Source organism: Stegodyphus dumicola, chromosome 2, assembly GCF_044657685.1.
Source record: "Stegodyphus dumicola isolate Sdum_Otavi_A_Nest chromosome 2, ASM4465768v1".
NCBI classification, from domain to species: Eukaryota; Metazoa; Arthropoda; class Arachnida; order Araneae; family Eresidae; genus Stegodyphus; species Stegodyphus dumicola.
The window spans coordinates 215,431,221-215,454,503 of NC_140769.1; the positions used below are offsets into that span (position 1 = coordinate 215,431,221).

At 33.3% G+C, this 23,283-nt stretch overlaps 1 protein-coding gene across 1 annotated transcript in view; it reads right to left on the reverse strand.

Annotated features, from left to right (window-relative positions):
• LOC118186776 (neural cell adhesion molecule 1-like) overlaps nt 1-23,283 on the reverse strand; it is a 222,679-nt gene that overhangs the window by 104,778 nt on the left and 94,618 nt on the right. Inside the window, exon 2 of the mRNA XM_035356919.2 lies at nt 13,673-13,826. Coding sequence (XP_035212810.1) covers nt 13,673-13,826 — 154 coding nt within the window. The remainder of the gene's footprint in view (nt 1-13,672; nt 13,827-23,283) is intronic.

A 23,283-nucleotide genomic window follows, 5' to 3' on the forward strand; every position in this document is an offset into this window, starting at 1 on the left:
CATCCATACTGGTAAGTTATATTTTGAAAGATGTTTTGAAGTAATTTGAAAGCAAAATGTTAATAATGTTTTAACGGGGACTGGAGTTAAATCATCACGAAGAATAATATTACAATTGCAAAAGTAAAAATTAAAACATGTAATTATTGTCATTGATCGGAAATTAGTTGACTTTTCAAGGGGAGCAAACCAACTCCCGTTCAATGATCAATAATTGATAGAAATACGTAAATATGAAATATTTGCTGTTTTATGCAAAAACAAGCAATTCGGCCAGCAGGTAAGAAGGCTGATTTTTCGATGCACAAAACTAAAAGTTTCCTTTGGTCCCACTCGGCAAAAAGCCACTGAAGGTACAGAAAGACTTAATTCACTATTCTGCTAAGTTTCAGATGTAAACAAATATGGCTGCTATAGTAATAAAATTACTTTCCACTTTTACAACTTTTAAATTGTTGATAATTCTACAACTATTGCATGCATATTAACTAAAGGCATAAAAACCTTAACTGGAAGAAAAGCAAAACATAATTCAATCATTTTCAAAGCAAAAAATGCAGAATTCACCAACATATTAGAATACAAATAAACTGAGCTTACTGAGCCGAGTAACGGGGTGGATACATATATATTATTTGTATACTTTTGGTGCGACAACCAAAAAGGGAGATGCAGAGCTACTTGTTATAGTAGTCCTATATACAAAATTCAACGTTCCGAGGCTACTCATTTTTGAGTTATGTTAAATACATACGTACGTACATACGCCACGAAATATTCTCTTCTGAATCCATTTTAAATCGGTTTTATAATTCGCTTCGGGAAAAATGTCCTTTATTCTGTCCTTACGTACAGATGTCACGTAAAAACATCGTTAAATTGCATTCGATAGCGGCTAAAATCGATATTTTCGTTGAAATATGGTACTCGGAATTTTTCATGTTTACAATGCTTTCTTTACTTCGTACAAGGAAGTAAAAACTAACCCACTACTTTGCGCAAGACGCGTTGAAAACAAATTAAATGCTTCATACTTCGCGCAGTGGGAACCATTTCCAAGGCGAATAGGTTTATACTAACGTAACATAACAAATATAACAAAAAATATGGAAAAATTTCGCTACGGTTTCTAACGTTACGACTTTCAATAACATCAATTATTTAGGGAATAATTTTAAAATTTTATTAGCGGTGGATTTTCAAAACTAAAAACAAAATTATTAAAACTTACATGGAGTACTAAAATTAATTAATAAAAACACTGAACAAAGATCAAGTGGCACCCGAAGTAAAAATTACAATTTTATGGTAAGCTGAACATTAACAAGACAGCTAAGTTTGTTTCTAGAGATCGTTTTGAAGCTGTATGGGAGTGAAATTAATCAAGATTAACGCTGCGAGACAACAGAAGGCGAAAGGTTTTTAAGATGCGAAGCACAAGAACTTTGTACTCAAAAGCATACATCTTCTGAAATCATGTTCGAAAATTATTGATTAAGAAAGTATCTTTTCTAATAATCTGTTCGTCTGGAATATGTTGTTTTAAACATTATGAAAATTTTAAAATTTATTATTTAATTTGCACTTATAAATAAAAAAAATATAGGCGTTATAATAATAACCCTCTCGCGTAAACAAAATTTATGATTACTTTGATAAATATATGCCTTTTACTTTCAACTAATTTCCGATATTAGAATTCGTAAAATAAATGCGTATATTCGAAAGAATAAGAGCTTTTAAAAAATTGGTAATTCCATATATAAAATGACACAGCCTCAAAATGCATTCCATAATAAATAATCTAACCTTCATATGATTAACTGCTTCACAAGAAAAAATCGGCATAATTTTTTTAATCTATAATCTAATCAGCAAGGAGAGTATCGTTTAAAATGGAATTCTGAAAGTTCTTATAAATTAATACATTCACGGAAATTAGTTAAGGCGGAAACCAATCAGTTCACTATTAAAAAGTGCAAATTTATACATGCGGAAAATTCCCTTGGTCTCCTTTTATTACAATATCCCTGCAGAAACTGATCCTTTTTGTTGTAAATAGAATTAACACATGCATGTATTCACATAAAATATTTCCATAGTTCAAAATTCAAGTCAGCAATACAATGATGCTTGGAATAGAGTATAATTAAATGAATGCGAGAATTCAAGTGATCATAGTTCAAAAGCTTTTTAAGTACATAAATATTCATGAATCTAATAATGGTGTATGCTTGTTTAGTGAGTTGAGAACATGCATCAATATGATGTGTCATTTATAAACTTTTAGGCCATCTTTCTTTCGTGCACATCATGGAAACTTACTTTCCCACGTTACCAAAATTAATTTCGTTCTGGAACATTATGTATCCAAAGAGGAGGGAGTAATAAATAAATAAAATATAATGAAATCCAGGCTTCGGAATCAAAGCTATCAGGGGCCATCCGGCGAGATGGCTAGAACATCTAAATGCCCCGGAAAAGTGATTCTTACGAAAGTCAGATGGAAAATTCAAAAAGAAATCTGGTTCTAATAGCATAAGTGGTTCAATTTAAGAAGGCAAAGAGAATAATGAGACATAAAAAACGAATCATGAGAGTTTTAGTCTTCAGTGAATCACCCAGTTTAATGAATCACGCCGATAGAAGGCGCTGCCATCGATTGTTAAGAACCACAATCAGCGGCAAATGGTTCCTTTCCCGCAGATGAAAGAAGCCCTTTGAGAAAAAAGAGGGATTTGTAATTCATTTCCAGTTGAAATAAAGGGACGATAGTAAAGATGTATCAGGGTTGAAAAGATGCTTTCACAAGTACAGACAATACTGTTTCTAAGGCCCTTATTTATTTGTATCAATAACATATATTAAACTGCTGGCTACTCTTGATTGGTCGAACTATAATATGCATTCTAATTTAGGATTTAAGTATTTCTTAATATTTCAAGAAATAACCGGCATAAAGCCGGAAGATGCAAGCAAAAAACTTCTTCTACCAATTGGATATCTAGATCAGAAACAAAGCTATATTATTTTTCGTAAAGGGATTATTGAGACTGGAATAGAAACATGTTTAGCCCTGCTCCACTTTAGCGCATCTCATCGACAACGATTGCCAACCATAATGAAATGTAATTCTGCACTACTTCGTGTAAAAAGGTCTTAATTGTAATAAAAATTCAAATCTAAATAATTAAACTATGCCCCAAAGTAAAACGAAAAATGCGATAAAAAATTAATTATAATTAACTGCCAACTACAAATAGTAGGTAACGTGGCAAACAGGCTACACAATCAGACGCCAAAATGTTCAGCCTCGCAGTTTCTACCGAAAGTTTTATTTTTGCCTATATAAAAGAAAACGTTCAGTTGAAATTTCTTTATACAATATATAGAAATCAGCTAAATATGTGTAATTAGTCACTTACAAAAACCTTCCCATCTTTATAATGATACCTAATTCATCAGAGCATATAAGATAGTAAAATGTATTATACAAAATGCTGATTAATCGCAGGATCAGCTAAAAATGCCCATGATACTCGGAGAATTAGGACTCTGGTATCTGTCCTGAAAGAAAAGCAGAACAATACAGAGTTTACAGTTGACCATTCTTTAGCATACAGAAGAACTATACAATACAGATAATTGACAATTCTGTAGCATATAGAAGAAATACCTCTTTTTCAAGAAAAAAAATGTTAATAGGCAAATACTTTACGAAAGGAAAAACTGCAGTTCTGTTCCATTTATATAATCGCAAACAGAGATTAAATTGAACTAATCAGGATGTTAGAAACCGTAGACAGCTACAGAAATCAGAGTTGTTTACATATTAAATCAGACATATGACCAGGTTCACTTATGACCTGGATAAGAGGGGCGGAGTATGCTATAAATCGAATATTCTATATAAAGGATATAGAAAGGAATGTGTTATGTTAGATGGTAAGTGTGTTCTCGTAGGAACTCCACTGATCTTCAGGTGTAAGAAGATACGCACAAGTAAGTGAAATAAAAACTAGAATTCAAACAGAGCATCGGACCGAGTCCCCGTACAACACGTAATCCTTTTTTCTTTAAAGAATGGTAAGCCCGCTGGAGGCCGCACGGATAAAACCCTTAAACACAGATAGTTCAAATGCCGGTGATAGACAGATAGTTCAAATGCCGGTGAACGGACTCGTTGCATGGGCATTTCTCACGTGTGCCATGAATATGATCCAGTTTCTCTTATGGCTCGTTTCCCATACGGAGTAGTGCGCTTTACCATAATCCATTATTGAACGACAGCCTTGTCATTCGAAGAAACCAGTTTCTGAAAAAGTGAGTAAATAAATTAGTCGGTTAAGCAACTGGATCTTAAGCCCATCACACAATTGCGGCACATACTGCCTACAGCAAGGAATTGTTACAACGTGTCTTACAAGATATTTATATGAAGGGGAACATGGTCTTACACTTTATGACTTATCCTTTCCAATTTGATGTTTGATATCTTGGCTATTTACACATTAGGTATTTCAAAGCAAGAAGTCCTTGATAAACAATGCTTTAACCCGATGTCCAACAAAAGAACACGGATTCTCTGTTCATGATCTTTTTTGAAAGGAATGGCTTAATTCCTTACAGACTGGCAACAGAAAGAGGATTTCAAACATAGTGAACCCTCTCAAGGCGACCATCTCTCTGAGATAATCCTTTCTGAAACATAGCTATATTTCTGAGAACATAAAAAGATCAATACCGTACATCACTTCTCTAAGCCGACCATTTCCACAAAAGATCAGAATCATCTCAAACTACCGTGGGTGGTATCTAAAAGAGGTTTATTGTATGTATTCAAGTCAGGATATCGCGTATAATCATCACGACTTGATATAGGGAGAACATGCTTTTCTCTCCCATCCACCTTCATTTATGTAATTTTCTAAAATATTACTTATCTCTTTAATAAACGAAGCCCCCCAAAATATGTCAATTTTCATACTCCTATCATTTATTTATTTTTTATTATCATTATCATTTTAGTTGTACATAACAACGTGTTTGCCTTTTGACAATTGGAGGACATTACACATACATTACAGGATAAGAACATATGCAGAAAAAGCATGCAATTGCGAAAGCTGGAGTAGAGACGCATGTTATTTGGACAATACCATTACCCATTATCTATAAACATATGTATCGAAAGGGGATCAAATTTCATGGCTTTGTATTCCCAGGTCTAACTTTCGCTCATTACATTTTTTAATTGCAAGGAAATCTCACTGAAAGCAGAAAATGACTCGCAATTAATGACAGTCTCCGTATGCAGTAACTAGGTCTTCTCTCTCTCCCTTATACAACCGTTCATTAAATAATCTCTTGATTTCATTTGATTAACATCTTTCTCTTTGTTTACATCAAGTGACGAACATATTTGATGTTACAACAGAGCTCATTAAACGTTATGTGGCAATGGTCTTAATTCTTTTCCTTGTTTTTTAATTTCCCATTCACGTGTTTTGAAAAAGCCCTAATAAATGTGAAAATATTCGAATTTTTTTTTCATAGGAATTTTTATTTTCTCTAATAATTTTAATAGCGTAGAATTCCAATGATACGAATATTTTGCTTTATGCCAAGGAAAATTATGCTTGTTAATTAATTTATGTGTTTTTAATACTTTGTTAATATTCCAGAGAAACTATGGGCTAAATTGTTAATTTTATTATTTTAAATCAATAAATAGCTTTTCGGTTTAATTTCAGTTAGATGAAAATAAGTAATCCATTTAGTTTGTCGAGTTTAAAATTTTTTTTTTTTTTTTTTTTTTTTTTTTTTTTTTTTTTTTTTGCTTTATTCAATTTTAACACAATGTAAATAAAAATTAGCTCTTTTTTTTAACAAAATGAATTTTGCTTCCCCCTCCCCGACCAAAAAAGTGATTGTCTTCCTTTAACCGCATAACTTCTGTTGAATTAACGAATCTCTTCCTTCGCAGGACATTTCGCGCTAAACAATTTTTTACAGGGGGGAGGAGACAACGTTGTTTAATTGCTACGGTTAAATTCGATGTGTTGGTCTTATGTCTTTTACCAGTTTTCTTGTTTTCGAGGTACGTATTTGCAATTAAAGTTTATAAAGCGTGTTATTCTATTTAAATCTTTGACTACAGAAATAATTAGCAACAGATGTTGGAATAATTAAGATTTTTTTCACTTATGCAGCTGAAGAAAACGTTCTATATTTACACCTTTGAAACTACACCTGAAAATTTATGAACATTATATTAATTCTTGTTGCTTTAACCTTTTCCAGTAATCAGGAGATTTGTTTTGTCAAATTAAGAAAATTTTACAGCAGTCGAAATGAGCTGATAAAGGGGGGAAAATGATTTTCTGCCGAAAGATCAAATTGACACATAACATATTTTTATTAAGAAATGTTTGACGCGTGTTATCCTATAAAGAAGCCCTACCAACGGCCAAGCGGTCGGTTCCTGAACACTGGTAGTTCGGTCCGGAGTTCGAATTTCGGCGAACGGGCTGGCTGCATGGGCGCTTTCGTGGTTTTTCCCATGCGAACGTGTACATGAGCTAGTTTCCTATAGAAAGTTCGCCATGATGCAATTCCTCCTCTTGGACAGATAGTCCTTGACCGCTTTGGCATAATCAAATAACCCGAAACCTTTCTTATTAAGGAAAGGACCCGAAATTATAATAAGCGCAAAATAGATCCTTTGCTACGTCAGTTATAGATATATCGCCTGTACGTCACCACAGACACCCAGATCTGGTAATGGTTAGTGTCGCTGACAAGCGTACCGAAGGGCCCGGGCTAGAGTCCCGGAAAAGGGCAAGGATGTTCATAAGTGTATAGTGTCTGTGCAGTTAGGCAGCACTCAAAATACACTACAAACGGAAATCCTTTTCGAGAAACTAGTAATAAAACAAGATGGGTGGGAGACCCTTGGACTGCCCCTTCCGGGTGTGATCTCTCGGAATTCTCTTCGGGGTGGAAGCAGTTAGCATAGGCCCGGGGATACGTAATATGACTAGATGGGTGCAGAGGCGCCAGCCTTGCTTCAACCTGTATCTGTACATAAACACATATCAAAGGTACAGTCAGTTTATTGGAAATTTAAACATATGTTTCTTCGTTTCCCTGTAAGCAAATAAAACCCACTGCTTTTTAAAAAAAAATCTTGTAATGGTAACATGAAAACAGAATAACAAGAAAAACAAATCAGCAAAAAAACATTTTTACCTGCCCTTTTACCCGGTAATAACATAAATGCTCATAAAAAAAATTTCAGGTTAAAGAAACAGGTCCATTGCTTTCAAATCACTTGTTTTGAATTAATATTCTTAAAGAGAGATTACAGATTTGGCAATCTGTTACGCTGCGTGGATGACTAATAAGATAGTAACATGGCGTAACGTAACACGAAAAATGAAAAGATTAAGAAGCAGATTTGGCAATCTGTTACGCTGCGTGGATGACTAATAAGATAGTAACGTGGCGTAACGTAACACGAAAGATGAAAAGATTAACATGCAGACGTCAAAAAATAAAAAGAATCAGCCCCGGTAATTTTTACTGTTACTGTTGTTTTCCAATACTCTGGAGGTTTTCAGTTAATTATTATACAGTGGTACCTCGGCATACATCTACTTTGAAATATGACCACCAGGGTATAGGCCCTGTTTGGACTGTTTGTTTGGTATATGGTGTTATTTGAAATACTATTCGATTTTGATGTGTCACGACTGCGCTCACTACACTTGTTTACATTTTCGAAAGAATGCTACAACTACCCATAAAAGTCAGTACGGTAGTACTATTCAGTAAACAACCTCCGCTAAAACTTTGAATTTTAAGTGACTTTGTGTCTTCTCCCCCCCCACGAGTACTTTTTTATGGGGGGGGAGTTACTTGTAAATAATGTGAATAATATAATAACTGTGAATAATTTTTTAGGGGATAAATAATGAATTTTAGGAGAGTCAATCAGAACAGTCAAACAAGGAAGAAAATTGTTAAGATCACCATGGAGGTGGAAGAAGATATTGTTGAAAAGTAAGAAAATCCATGCATGCTTGTCAATTGAATATCGTATGCCGAGTATGATGGTGTCAACGATTGTGGAAAACAAAGAAGCTATTAAATCGGCTAACGTTGTGAAGGGAGTGGAATCCGTTAGCAAACAGAGAACAGAAAAATTTCAGCGTGTTTGAAAAATTGCTTTTGATCTGAACAGCATAAAAAGATTTACGTACAGTAACATATACAGTACTTCTTTTATGTAGAGCGTAAGATTTTACGTTCATTAACCACTTATTATATTTGAACTTTACTCCTTCTTCCGTAGTTCTCACCAAAATGCAAATTAGTTGTTGCTTATTTAAGTCCAGGGTTTGAATATTTTAGAGTTCGAACTTCTAGCAGCTTCGCCTTGCAGTTACGTAATATCGTCAACATTGCCAAAGCTATTCCGGCTAGCAACTTGCTAGCCAACGTTTAACATACGCGCAAATAGTGGAGATTTGTCCATCGCAGAAGTACTGCCTTTTGTTCATTTAAGAGTTGAATAAAAGGATTTTTAACCTTCTTAAGACTTTTATTTGTTCAGTCTAAAGCAATAACTCGCTTCCAGTCTAATAGGGTCTTCAGGACATTGTCACAAGTCTCTATCCGTAGCAGAAGCTTACAACAGTATATACTTCACCCACTGAAAATGTATTTTAGTGTTAAACAGAGTTACAATAATAGCAATAAGTCTTTTTAATAAGAAACGATAATTTATTTTTCCTTCATTTCTCATTAAAAAAATCCGTTTGGTACCAGAGAAACCACAATAAACTGCAAATAAAAGTATCTTGCTAAAAAGTAAACTGCAAATAAAAATTTCTTGCAAACCAGAGATACATCGCATGGCGTTAGAAACCCGTTTTATTAATTACAAAAATGATATAATTGTTAATAAAAATTTTCTTCATAAGAAGTATCAAAATACTGTTTTGAGGTACTTATAGAATGTTTTTAAACTGCTTAGTTTGCTTTTGCTACACTGACAAGCCAAGCATTGTTACATTTGACAGATTAAGGGTCTAATACTGTGAGGAATGGCAGCATCTCTGCTAATTTGATTAAATATGCGTGAATTGGCAACCAGCCAGCCTGCGTGCTTTACAACAGATGAGTACAATTAGCTAGCATTATGTGGCCCCGAGAAATTAGAAGTCATACTGTAGCTTTCTAGAGTTAAAACAGTGACCCGAGAAATCAAAAGTCATACTGTAGTTTCTTCTAGAGTTAAAACAATTACACAATCAATTGCAAAAATTATAGTGGAAATTTGTAAAAATTATTACAAAGGGAAAAAATTTAGAATAATACAAATAACTTATACAGTAATACATAGTATCTGCATAGTTAAAATGAAGATTATACTGACAATATAATTATCCAATATAAATGTCCTTAAAGAATTACATTTAAAAAATTGATTAATATTTAAAGGAAGAAAGGAAATGAAGTAAAACATGAAATAGCAGATTTTAGTCAAGACTATCGATTTCGAGGGCAAACAAGTACAGGTCTCTTTTCATAAACAGCAAGGAAATTTCTGCAAATCTTTGCTCCTGATGAAGAGGGACTTGTTCCTGTTTGCTCTCGAAATCAATAACGCCAAACAGAAGGTTGTTGCTTTGTCTAATTTTATGATTAATATTTGTCGAAATTTACATTTTGTTCATGCTTACTATTTCTGGAAGTTTCTGGAAAAAACATACAAAGTACTTTCATTCACAGAATATAATTCTCTGCATATTTGAATTTTATTACTCAATTGTTAAAGATTAAGTGGTCAAAATAGAAAATTCCGCGTATAAAATTTGTTGCTAAATATTTTAGAAGTTTTTTATCGATGCTGTCTAATGGCATGAAATTCTTGATTATCATTTAAGATCACTGAAGATTATAATTATAAAGAACTAACTCCATTTGAATTTTGATTTACGCAGTTTGCAGTGTTATGGACTGATTCATCATTTTCTAGGTGAATTAAGAATTACATTAAATGAATCTCGCTATGATAATAGGGCGGAGAAAGAAAAAGAGTAAAAAATCTAAATGAAAATTAACACCCAGAAGCAAATTATCGATTACAGGCAAGAAGAAATTTTTCAATTACACTCTTGCCCGTGCAATTTAATCTCGCCAGCTGCAGCCATTTTAACCAAACCAAATTATAATGACACGCGTACGGACGTACGAACTCGAACGCGCCAGAAACGCGAGTAATGGCTGCCATTGGCCTCCTTGGTTCGTTAGACGCAATGACAGCCATTTCTCTCCCTTTTGGCCACGCAGAGCTGTAACCATGGTAACGAACAGAAGAATCCACTCTGACTCATGGGGAGAGATAGTGACAGCAGCAGTGCGTCTTTCTACTCTCCCTGCTCACGAAATGATGAAAGATTTTTTCCTCTCTTTTCCTAATCTCCACGATGGAGAAGAGAAGGATAATAGAAAATAACAACAAGCAGAGAGTAAAGCTGTATTTTCGCAAGGAAAGGTTAAAAGGCGAATATTAGATTTTCTGGAGCTATACAAGCACACTTAAAATAACATTTGTAGAAGCGATCAATAATTAAATTTCAAAAATTTCTTTAACATTGCAGCTGTCTTCAGTGTTTCCACAGTTATTTTTCTTTAAATTTAAGAGGAAAGAATATTACAGAATTCTGATTTTCATAAGCATCACCAAATTTTCCTTCTAATCTTCATCTGATCTAAAAAAACACTACTTAACGTATTTACTAGAATATAAGACTCTTTTTTTTGCTCGTAAAATTTGGTGAGGTCTCATAACTTGAGGTCTTATAAATCTTTTAATACGAGTATTTTGATAAACGAAGCTACAGAATGAAAGGAAGAAGTTGAATAGTCATATTATCATGCATAATTACGCTACATTAAATACAGGTAGTTATCATATATATATATATATATATATATTGTATAACTACCCCCGAATTATAATAATATCCACTTCTAACTGAACGATTTCAATTTAGGTCTGCATCCACTATACTGGTCACTAATATGCCTGAAAACCAACAGGTAAGTGAGCAGACTGCCTAATTTTTCTCTTTACATCACGGTAAAATAATGTATTTAACTAGGTAGCTTAGCCTTCATTCTAATCAGAATCAAGTGAATTCTAATCAGAGTCAGGCTCTCATCAGGTAATTACCTACATTTCTCTTTCTTAACATTCATTCTAAAATGTAAGAAAGGTCTAATATTCGAGAGGGTCTGATTTTCGAGTAAATGTGGTAGCAGAAATGCTTCAGAGAAATTTTAATTCATGATAAAAGCTCAGAGGAATCAACAAGGAAAATTTTATTTAATAATTCAACAATCTAATGAATACTAGTAGCTTTTCGTTTACGTCATTCATAAATTGGAAAAAAGAAAAAAAACTTAATCATTCTTTTATTAATCCCAATTTAATTAATAGTTCATGGCAATAAAAAGAAAGGAAACAAAGACTTGTTACTTGATACAAGAATTATTAAATCAACAAGAAACATCAGTACTTTATTATGTAGGATGGTCACAGCTGTCATAGGAATTGTCATTCAGATTACAGCAAATCGTTTGTCATCGATAATGATTTCAAGAAATACTCTGGCAAAAGTCAAAACAGTATACTGAAAGCAATTTTGCAAGCAGCCGTAATGAAGAATGAATGAAATAGAATTCAAATCTAATTTTTAATGCAGTCAGCTCGCACCACAAAAATCTCGATTATAAAAAATTTTCCTCTGAAGAGCAAAATGTTACTTGTTAAAAAACCGAAATATTTTAACATTTATTAGAAAGTAACCGCAATTTCGGACACAAAAAAAAAATTAAAATTTGTACACTGAATAGCATTTATACATACTGCGCCATGTCGCATAATGAACGCAATCTACTCCCAAATTATTATCCTGGAAATCGTTGGGACGCTATTTCCCACAAATTATTGTAGATACAAACTGTTATGTTGTTGTTTTTTTTTTAATTTTTACCTTCTAATTTTCCTAAGTTACCAAAAAGGGTACCCTACTAATTTACCATAACACCAGAATACTCTTACCACAGAAAAATACTAGTAACAATAAAGTTGAAAATTTTGCGTTGTGTTTATTCCGGATTAACCCTTAAAATTCATTTGAGTAAAGACTGGTAAAAATCATGAACACACAAAATAAATTTAACCATTGAATGATCTAGAAAAACTTATTTATTTAACTATTAATGCAAATTATATATATATCCATTAGTTGAAAAAAAATCAAAAAAATATATTCAACAAAATTTGTACTATTGTTTTACACATCCAACATTTCTGAGTAATTATTTTTTAACATCCTTGTAATTACTATTAAATTTAATATTGCAAATCTGGTAAAACATACCAAAATAAACTATAAATTTAAGAACACTACCCTCCCCGGGGAGAAAAATAAAAAAAAAAAAAAAATAAATTTAACAAGTTACACTTGCCACTTCACACAGAATTCATCAATACAAAAATAAATAAATAAATAAATAAATAAATAAAAAATTTTGCTTAATATTGCACTCAATACCATCATTTAAATACTATTATTGCACATAAACTCTCAAATATTTGGAAGTGCAAAACGTTGTGAAAGCGTTAAAAAATATTAAAAACCAGAAACATATTTGAAAATGCTATGAATTTACTTATTTGTTACTTATTTCCGCACATTTATGTACAATGTCTTGCATTTTTTTAGTTGAATTTAATAAAATATATTCGCAGTATTCCATTTAATGACAAAAACAGAAAGGTTTTTTTTTATCAATCAGGTTGCTTTCGGTTTTTTAGAAGCTCTCAGCTTAAGAAGATACTTAAAGTCGTTAATTTCTCCCTCTTCTTCATTCACAATGGCTTTAAAAGAGCTGCCACTTCCTTTACCTCAGCTTGAAAAGGATACACCGTTTGGATGAGTCCTAGATCTTTTTCCATTTAATTAGGAAGTCTTTGATGGTCGCAACAGGCATGGATCCTTTGTATTTTCTTCCATCTCACAAGAAAGAACTTACAACTGATTGCCTTATATTCCTGTTCAAATGGAGTTAGAAAACTTTCAGCGGTTATATAACATTAGGGAAAGTATGTGTATTTGCCTGCTCTTTTAATTATTGCCTTTGTTTATGCACATTTTTTACTCATTTTGCGTGTGGCTTAAACAGAACTGAAATTAATTTAGTTCCGCTTTTAATGTGTTAATAATGTATGATTACGTTCTTGAAAAATTCATAAGGTGAGACACAGTTCGCTACACCGGATACTTTTAGTCTGTAAACACAGTCGTTATAGGCACATTGTATTCACTATTTTTAATGTTATTTAATGCTATTTTTAATGTTCAAGATCAATTCATGAGCGAATGAATGACGTTTCTCCCAATCACAAACGAACTCTATACGAACACTTTGATTACGATCTAGAATGTTTTAATGGGGCACTGGCAAACAGGAAAAGAAATAACATCTTAAAATGCTACAATAAAGTTCAAACTGTCAATCATTTACACATTCTTTGGAATATTAACATTCATTTTAGAAAGCTTTGTATAAATTCTGAATAAACATAACTCACCTTCCTTCTGTTGCTTCTATACGATTCCCGTCGCCGTCAGACCACGACAACGTACTGTCTGCTGTAGTGAAACACGTTATGAAAAAATTGTCACCTGTGAAATAACCATGCGTGTCTTTTGATGGTTCCATATATAGCTGACTACACACACTATCTAAAAAATAAACAAATAAATTAGTATGATGGCATCCGTAATATTACATTTGCACTTATTTACAAAACGTCTACATACGTAGATTGTAATTTTATTGTGAAAACATTAAAAATATAACAATGAAGAAAAATCAAAATGAAAACTCTACAAATCCGGAATCAAAATTTAACATAAAACTGTTCTGTATTTAAAAAAAAAAAAAAAAAAAAAAATACAAATACAAATAGAACACATTTTAAAATAATTTTGTTAAAAAATTTTTGTAAGCGGAAAACAAGCGATTATTAGCTATTAAAAAAATGAAATAAATAAATTACAGTGAAAATATAAAATTAAGTAAAGCTAATTAAAATTAGGTAAGCTAACCTTGTGTTTGTCGTAGTTTTAGCTAAGACTTAACTAAACTAAACTAACATAACTAAGTAACTAAAATCTACGCCATAGAAAAGGTTGTTGCTTTGCCTAATTTTATGTTTTTACTTTGGCGTTTTTCTCTTCTCTCTTCAAACTACAGTGAATTTGAATAATAAAAAGTTTCCATCATTTAGCAGCTCAAGGATTAAAAAAAATCTTCCCTCCTCCCCGAAAACACACTTTCCACACTTAAAAACACTAAATTTCTTACAATATATAAAAAAATGCTATAAATTATTAAATTGTTAAAATTGCCTCAAACTGGAAATCACATTATTTTTCTTGCATATTTCCAAAAGTTTATCATTATCCTTTATTTATTTACATGAACCAGTAAAAAAATCAATAATTATATTTCACTGACGCAATATTTGCTAGTAATTTGTAATATTATATTGAATTAACGAATATTGATTTGAATTTTAAAATATTAAATAAGTAAAAATCCAATCTCATACTGACACTGGTTTTATACAACCTGCATCAAAAACAACGAACTATTTTAAAATAGGAATAGATCCAATGGCAGTAACATGCCACTACTATAGCGAAGTGATTATGGCCTGTATAATCGAGAATTTAATTGAGTTGGAGCATAGACGGTCTACCTAAGCCGCATTACCGTGGTAGATTTATTTATGCAGTAATTTGAATTACCAAAACTTGACTCTGTTGAAGCCACATAAATACATCAACGCTGTCGTCCGATTCTATGATAATAGTAAGGTATCGACAGCCGCATTTTTTCGAAAATGGCATAAGAGAAGCAGATACGCTTAATGCTTAGAGGTACAAGTTCGAAACGTTCCTTCATAACGCTAAAAGTCTTCATCACCATAAAGTGAGGTTTCAACAGAATGAAGCAATCAATCGTCCACACGAAAAGTACAGCTGGAAATCTTGTACACACGTACAGGATTTCCAAAGTCATCCTTCGGAGGAGTTTCTTCTGGATGCCTTCATAAACGCGCGGCATTTTTTTGCAAGTCGGCCTCTACTCTCCAAGACAGAAATCCTTATACGGGTTTTTCGGCATAATGATGCTTGTACCCTTAAGATAATCAGTTTTGAACATGAAGAAAACAACGTTAATAACGTAGCTTGGGGACATGCAAAGTCTAACCCAATGTAGTGAGCATTTTGCAGATACAATCAAGTTTGAAACTGAAAATTAATAGTTTAATAATTTGAACTGTGAAATTAATTGAATAAAAGAATAATACGCAGCCCAGAAAAGTAAATTAGATAACTAGATATGGTCTGAGGCTCACCTTTCGGCCATCACTGGTTCAAAGTATAAATGAATACCATATTTCACAATATTTACTGAAAAATAGATTATATTCTATAAATAGTCAATCTTTAAATACCGCACGTGCTAAAAGGTTCCGTGCTGCACTCGTTTAATTCTGTAATCTTCTGTATAAAAATAATAGTCAGATAGCTACCGACCTCTGACATTAATGGATTAGACTCGCGTGACTGTTTTCGTTCTACATCCAGCAAATTTAGAAAAATAATACACCCAGACGAATAAATAAGCTCATTTCCAGAGTACCATTCCTTTCTTACATTGTCCCCATTTTATTACATTAAAGAATAATAATGTAATAAAATAACCACTTTCTGAAGGTGCATATAGGGCATAAAACGAGAGCAATCTGACTGTGAATACTAATCTCGAACCAGACAAAAATAGAGTATATGAGATCGGAATTTTTCAAGCCACTCGCACTGAAAGTAAAACACTATGGATCTCTCTGGAAGCAGTTTCTAAGGCAATTTCATTTAATAACAAAGAATAGTACACTACTTTAAACAGGCCTGAAAATAACGCAATATTTTAAAATGATTATTCATACTTAAACAGAGAACTAAAACATTACTATCTGAAATGATGAAGGAGGGTGAAAGACGCATTCATTAAAATAAAAACAGTAAACAAAAGTAGTAGGAAGTAGAGTAATTTTGCTTTTACTTATCACACTCGGCGAAAGGTAAAAGAAAAATCATTCTACCTCCGTTTACACACACTTCGCATACAAAGTTTTAGGATTAAATCTGTACAAAATCGAAAGTTGAAAGAACGTAAGCTTATACAATGTTTGACACGTTTACACAACTGCTTGATTCCCGCCTAGAATTCCTCTTTAAATACTATTAAAGTCTTTGATTACGGTTTTCTAAAGCTCTTCAGTGATATAACAAGAATAGCGTTTTAAAGATGTAAAAGAATAACCTTTTAAGTTAGACTTTATTTCAGAGAAGAGAAAGTAGCCAGCAGGTGCAAATCTGGTGAATGGGGGGGGGGAGAACTGTGAGACGAAGCATGGTCCTACGGAAGGGAAAAACTCACGTTATTCAGCTTTTTCAGGTCTAACGCACTGAATGTTTTTCAGAAGTCTATCCACTACGGCATCAAACGTGTACGTTTAAGCATAAAATATGGCTTCAACGTCAATTCCTTATCACTCGAGTTTTTTCAAACTGAAATTTTCATGACCAAGGTGAACCTTGTTCAAATCAAGCTCTTTTGTTTCAAGATCATAAGAAAAGCATTAAGTTTCTTCTTCAATCACAAGTTATTTGCACAATTCGGGATTAATGTCCGCCTCCTCGATCAAATCACTGCTTTCTTTGCTAAGCTTCCGAATCCATGAGAGTTGTTGCTGGATGAAAGCAAGCGATTAAACTGCACAGAAAATGTTTTATATAAATAGATGATATTTTATTTTTAAAAATGCAAGCTGAGATGCCATTGTCATAAAGGCTGTCCATCATAGTTTGCAGATTTTAAAACTTTGTACGCGCCAAGTGTGCGTACGAGTAAGGTGATTCTCGACGTCATTTTCCTGTCCTCTCCCCCTTCACTGACGGCGATTCAAAACAAATAACATGGCAATAAATGTCTGGCATCATTCAATCGCATTTCAATCAAAAACAACCATCTCAAAGACAATAGAAGTCAGCATAGGCTGCCTGTCAAATTGTTGGTTTCTAGTCCCAAGTAAAATATGGACATTCGCAATTGAGCTTTATGAATAAGGAAACACAAAATCTATCAACATCAATGTTCTTTCGAAAGGCTAATGGTCAGGACGATGAGTATGAAGATCAAGGATTCTTTTACAAAGTTTTCGGTCAAGATTGGAATGTAAGCTAAGAAAGAGACAAATGCTCTGTCTTTTACCTCAAGAGTAAATTTTTCTGTGCATACACATTTCTCCACTCGCCATAAATTCGGTATAGTATCTGTAGAGCAATCTTGTAGGAAAATTATTAGGGAGAAGGAATGAACAGATGATAGAAAAGAATATTAAACTATTTAAAAAGTGAGAAAAGACAAAGACGGCAAATTCTGAATTAATTCAGCTTTCATATCTCAAGAATGTTACTTTTCAAAATCTGCAATCAGTAACAGTTTTAGAAATCAGAATTTAGTAATTTTCAGTAATTAGAATTACGAAATAAAATTGTCTTACAAACTGCCACAAGAGAGATCCATAGTGTTTTACTTTCAATGCGAAATTAATTAGAAGAGGAAAATTTCGAACTATCATACTAGTTCTAAAGAATCATCAGAAATGATTAGTTGTAAAGAACCAAAACCTACATCACAGACCTCAGTAAAGTTTATTGATGACTTGTTCCACTATTGCCTGCTTTGCCTCCAAACGTGAATCTTACGGTCAACAGCTGGACGAAACATCAAGAATCATCGCCCAGGGTGATTCCTGAATATTGTAGTAGCCTAGATGGATACTCCACTTCCTTTAGGCTACTAGAATATTCTATTGCTATTAATGCTAATCGATGGCAACATGCGATCAACATTAGTTGTAAAGGAATTCGGAAGTGAAACTGTATGGTACGTAGCAATTTAAAACGAATATCATTTACTCGGAATGATGCACAGAAAGTGGTGATAACATTATTATAATCTATATTGCACGAACGACAGGTCGTATTAATATGAGGTTCCTATAGCCTTATAAAAAGATGGTAGGGGAAAAAATAATCACAGAAAGGTACATGATGCTACTCATTTAAAATTGGGTAATTCCCCCCCCCAAAAAAAAAAGACATGACATGTACTAAATTAGTTCACACATAAATTCAGAGTCTTTAAAACTACAACACAATAACAAATCTCAGAAAATTTGTAGGACTCCGTTATGTCTAGAAGCTTATTTCAATGTTCTGCAGACCCTACTATACTGGGAAGTGAGTTAGCTTAGTCTGAAAAATGACCAAGTGGAAAGAAGGTTGAAATGATTTTTTTATTTAACTCCTTACATAAACAGAAAGCACTACTTATAGATGAACCTACGCTACTAGAGGGTAATTAAATTAAGGTAAATTAGAATGTAGGTAACATAACTCACAGACTCTTAAGATAATTAACGGCGCCTATTTGAAACGTCGGCTAGCGAGATGCTAATGCTGAAATAAATTTGGCAGAGCTGACAACTGCACCAAACTGCAATGTGAGGCTGCCAGAAGCTCAAACTCTAAAACATTCAAACCCTCGGCTTAAGTACACAACAACTAACTTGCATTCTCATGAAGACTGCAGTAAGAAAAAGTTTAAGTGAAGTTCAAATCATAATAAGTAGCTAATTAATATAAAATCCTATAGACAGCAGACCTTTTCCTAGTGTTAATGATTAGCAACGACGACTGTTTTCCCAAGAAAGTTCGACTGTTTTCCAAGGGTGTATCCCTTGTAAAAATAAATATTTTCTGCACGACAATAGCAGGTTATGCACTACATAGCAAACATAAAATGCCCTCTTCCTTATAATGCGGGTGCTGGTGCAAGAATTAAACCCGCATTATATGAAGACTTACATAATGGGATCAAGAATTAAAATGAAGATACAGTTAAGTAGTTACTGTATCTTCATTTTAATTCTTCTTATTCATTTCATTCTAATAGCTTATTCGAAAACAGTTTTATGTATCTCAGTCAGCAAATAATGAAGTATACACAATTATACATAGAGAGGGGGAGAATACATAGATCTTGTATTCCTTTACGTTTACATACACATATATAAAAGCAGTTTTTGGATTATCCTCTAGGGGTAAAAATTACGAAGATTAATGAAAATAGTGAACTGTAATAAAATAGTTTAGTAATCTTTTTAGTATATATAGGATGCGATATGCACAATTTTATACAGTTTTTCACATCTTAAGACAACGGACAACAACGACAGGTGTCGGTGTATTTAATTATGGCAAAGCACACGAGGGCTATCTGCCTAAAGAGAGGGATGCCTTTCGTGGAGGACTTTCTAAGGGAAACTGGCTCGTATACACGTTACACATGGGGAAAACCACGAAAGCGCCCATGCAGCCAGCCCGTTCGCGGGATTCGAACCTCAGACCGAACTACCAGTGTTCAGCGTCTTTACCGCTCGGCCGCTGGTGGGCCCCGACAACAACGACAGCGAAACGACCTGTGCTAGCAGAGCGAGAGGAAAGCGGAATGGGAAGAAACATTCAGCACGGCACGAAATATATAATCAAAAGATTCTTTAATCCGATTAGATAAGAACTGTCCGCATTGCAGCAGAATTACACAAGAAAAGCATGAAACGGATTAATTTGGAAAGACGCGGTTCAGAAAAATTATTATAAACAATTTCTGCTTTTTAGAACAGAAAGTTGAGGTACACAACTTAAAATGACGAATTACGGAGCTATTGCTAAGTTAAGTTATAGTATATCATATTCTCTACCTTGCCCTGAAGCCCCCTAACAGCCTAGTGGAGAAGACTGCTGAACAACGAAAGCTTGACTCGGGTTCAAATTTTTAAATGTGGTAAGGGAAATACAAGATAGTTTCTCTTAAAAAAAGCTCGCCAAGGAACGAAAGGTAAAGAGCCCTTAACAACAAAAATTTGACCTGGGTTCATATATCTGCAAAAGGGCTCGCTGCATGAAGTTTTCGTGATTTTTCCTATATGTTACGTAAATATGAGCCAGTTTCTCTTAAGAAATTCTCGAAGGCATTTCTTCCCTTAAGCACACAGCCGTCGCATGCTTTGCCAAAATCTAGTGCCTTGGAAAATTCTCCGTGAAGGCTTCCCTTTTCTTAGGTAGATAATTCTCGATTCAATTCAGCAAACAAAACACCTTCTCGTGGTGATCTCTGAGTAATGCTGAATGAAAGCAATTTCTCCAACTTGTGTTACCTGTTAGACCAGTGTTTCCCAACCTTTTTTGTGCTATGCCCCACCTAATCCTCTCTAAAATTTTTAAGCTTCCCCTAACATATACTTAATTTTTAATATTTAAAAATTGAAATATTCACGAAAGAAATTTGAATGACAGCTTTTAGGAAGAAATGACTACGAAATTTTATGAGCAAACACAGTAAGTGAACTTTCAAAATCAAGAAAAAACTCATTTCAGTGAATGCTTTTATTTTAAGTATTAGTATAATTTTTATTATTTAAATTTAGCGAGTTCCTTGCGCTTGATACTTGCTGCAAACAAATTTTATGTCAGGTTCCAATTTAGATAACTTGAGTCTCAAGTCTCCCCGTTTCATTATATCCAACCGATTTCTTCCCCCCCCCCTTTTTTTTTTTTTTTTAAATAATATTAAATAAAGTTTTGATCGACTCATCATTTTGCATTTCTGCGAGTTCTTCTTTTACTGCATATTTTAAATATCAGCCAAATCCACTAGCATTGGCTGCATCATCCAAGTCGGAAAATCAATTTGTTTTAAGTTACAAAATCTTTTAAATAAGCCGAAAAAATTTTCAGATGATCGACAATAACAAGTATAGCGGTAATCACGTCCCATTTTTGGAGCCAATGAGACTTTTCAAAATTTTTGTGGTAAATAGTATATGCCTGACATAATTCAACAAAGATAATGAAACCAAATATCTTCCTTTTGCATCATAAGTTTTATTTGCTCCTTGAAGTTGCTTATTTAATATATTTAATTTTTCAAAGATATCGGCTAAATAACTCACAATTGCCTTGTTATCATCCGTTAACGGATTTTTCATTTCAGGTTTGTCGTTTAAAAAATAACTAAGAGTATCAAATAGTTCCATAAATCTTTCCAAGCAGTTCCCTTTCGACAACCTTCTTACTTCAGTGTGAAGTACAAGTCTCATATAGTCTTCATTTTGTTCTTCATAAAATAACTTGACGTTCACATTTGGCCCTAGCTTTAATAATGATTTACAGAACATTTCTTCGGCAAAATACCCTTTATGAATATATCTTACATAAGTTACAAGTACGGCTTCACTGTCTCTCAAAGTTGGTTCATCCATTTGCACCGAAAATTTTCTTGTTTTCAGCTTTTTAACAAGTTGTATTTCAATATCCTCACTCATTTAATCTTTCTTCTGCAAACAGTATTGTTATTTAGTGACATAGCTTTAACGTCTTTGTCATCTTTTTCTAGAACAGTTTTAAATGCTGATATTGATGGTTTGATTAAATTCTCCCCTATAGTACGGCTTTTTCCAGATTAAGCGATGAGTAATTAAATTTGATAAATAGCCTCAAGAACACGATTAACAGTTGCATTATGAGCAGTAAATAGACACTTTAATATTACTCTATTTTCAAAAATGTGAAAATTTCAAATTTCTTTAAAGTGTGAAAATAATTCGGATCTGAATTAATATCAGCATTATGTTTCGCCTTCAAATGCGCCTCAAGATGACCTAGTTTCATTAATCCATTGATCAGGCATTATTGGCATAAAAGACAAAAGTTGACCGGGTATGAAACCGAATTTTAAATATGCCTCCGAATACCGACGAACGTATTTTTCCTGCTTGCACCTCTCATTTCACTAAGGGCTGAAAGAAAGAAATATAAGATCAATACAAACAAAGCTGAAAGCAGCTGCTGTTGCTATTCAAGGAAAGAATAATATACCGGTTGCCATTCCTACAGTAAAAAATTAAATAAATTCGTTGGCTGAAATGTGCGAGAAACGTCTGGAAAGCATAATGTGTTAGATATTTAAATGCCTTTAAAAGCATTTAAATGTCCATGTCTACAGCGAGAATTCCTTATAAAATATTTAAAATGCATCGCAATTTAAAAACTTTTTTACGTATACATCATTTACATTTTTGTTTATTTTGGGGAATAAAAAATGAAATTTCGAAAAATTTTGACTTCATGAAACATATTTAGAACGTCTTTCGTCCCTTTAAACTCTGGACGAGTCCATTTTCGAATTGCCCCCCTTAACAGTAGCATTGCCCCCTTGTGGAGCGTGGGCCCCACGTTGGGAAACACGGTGTTAGACGGTCTATCGGTTTGCCCGTTTACTGATTGCCGGGTCAAACGATTGTCACCAAATCGACTTGCAATATATATGACATAGCTACATAAATCAAAGCATTTAAATATGTACGCTTCACAAAACTGTTTAAAAGAAGTATTCTTCAACTGCTAATAATTATTTCGAACTTCTTATAATCGAGTATAACTGAGAGGTTTCAGTTAATTCATATTTTGGACCTGAATCCGTTGCATCAACTTATTCGTAGCTTCCAATCCTATTAAATGAACCCACCCCTTTTCTAGCTCTGCTTCTCGACATTCTTAAATTGTACGATTCTTTAAGGGTAATATGTTCAGTTGCTAAATGGGTAATTTTAGAATCGTGTTATTTATATATGATTGTCAGCTCCACCCTTTTTATATACAAAATCACGATGTATGGAATGGTGTTACAACGGAGGATTATTTTATAACACCCAATGATTCCAGAGGAGCTATTAAAAATATTAAATTTGAGAGATAAGCTTATTAAAATGAATATTCTTGATTTCTTTTTTTACCAATAATAAATACTAAAAATAACGAACTAAAAATAAATACCAAATTTATACATGTAGACTTCATTCCACATTTATTTTAGTCGCCTTTTATTTTATTTCGTGTACTAAAGATATCTTCGGGAAGAAACTGACAACTTTAAATGGATAAATGGGAATAAAAAAAATTACTGTCCTCCCATGAGACAGATTCGTCCACCGTCTCT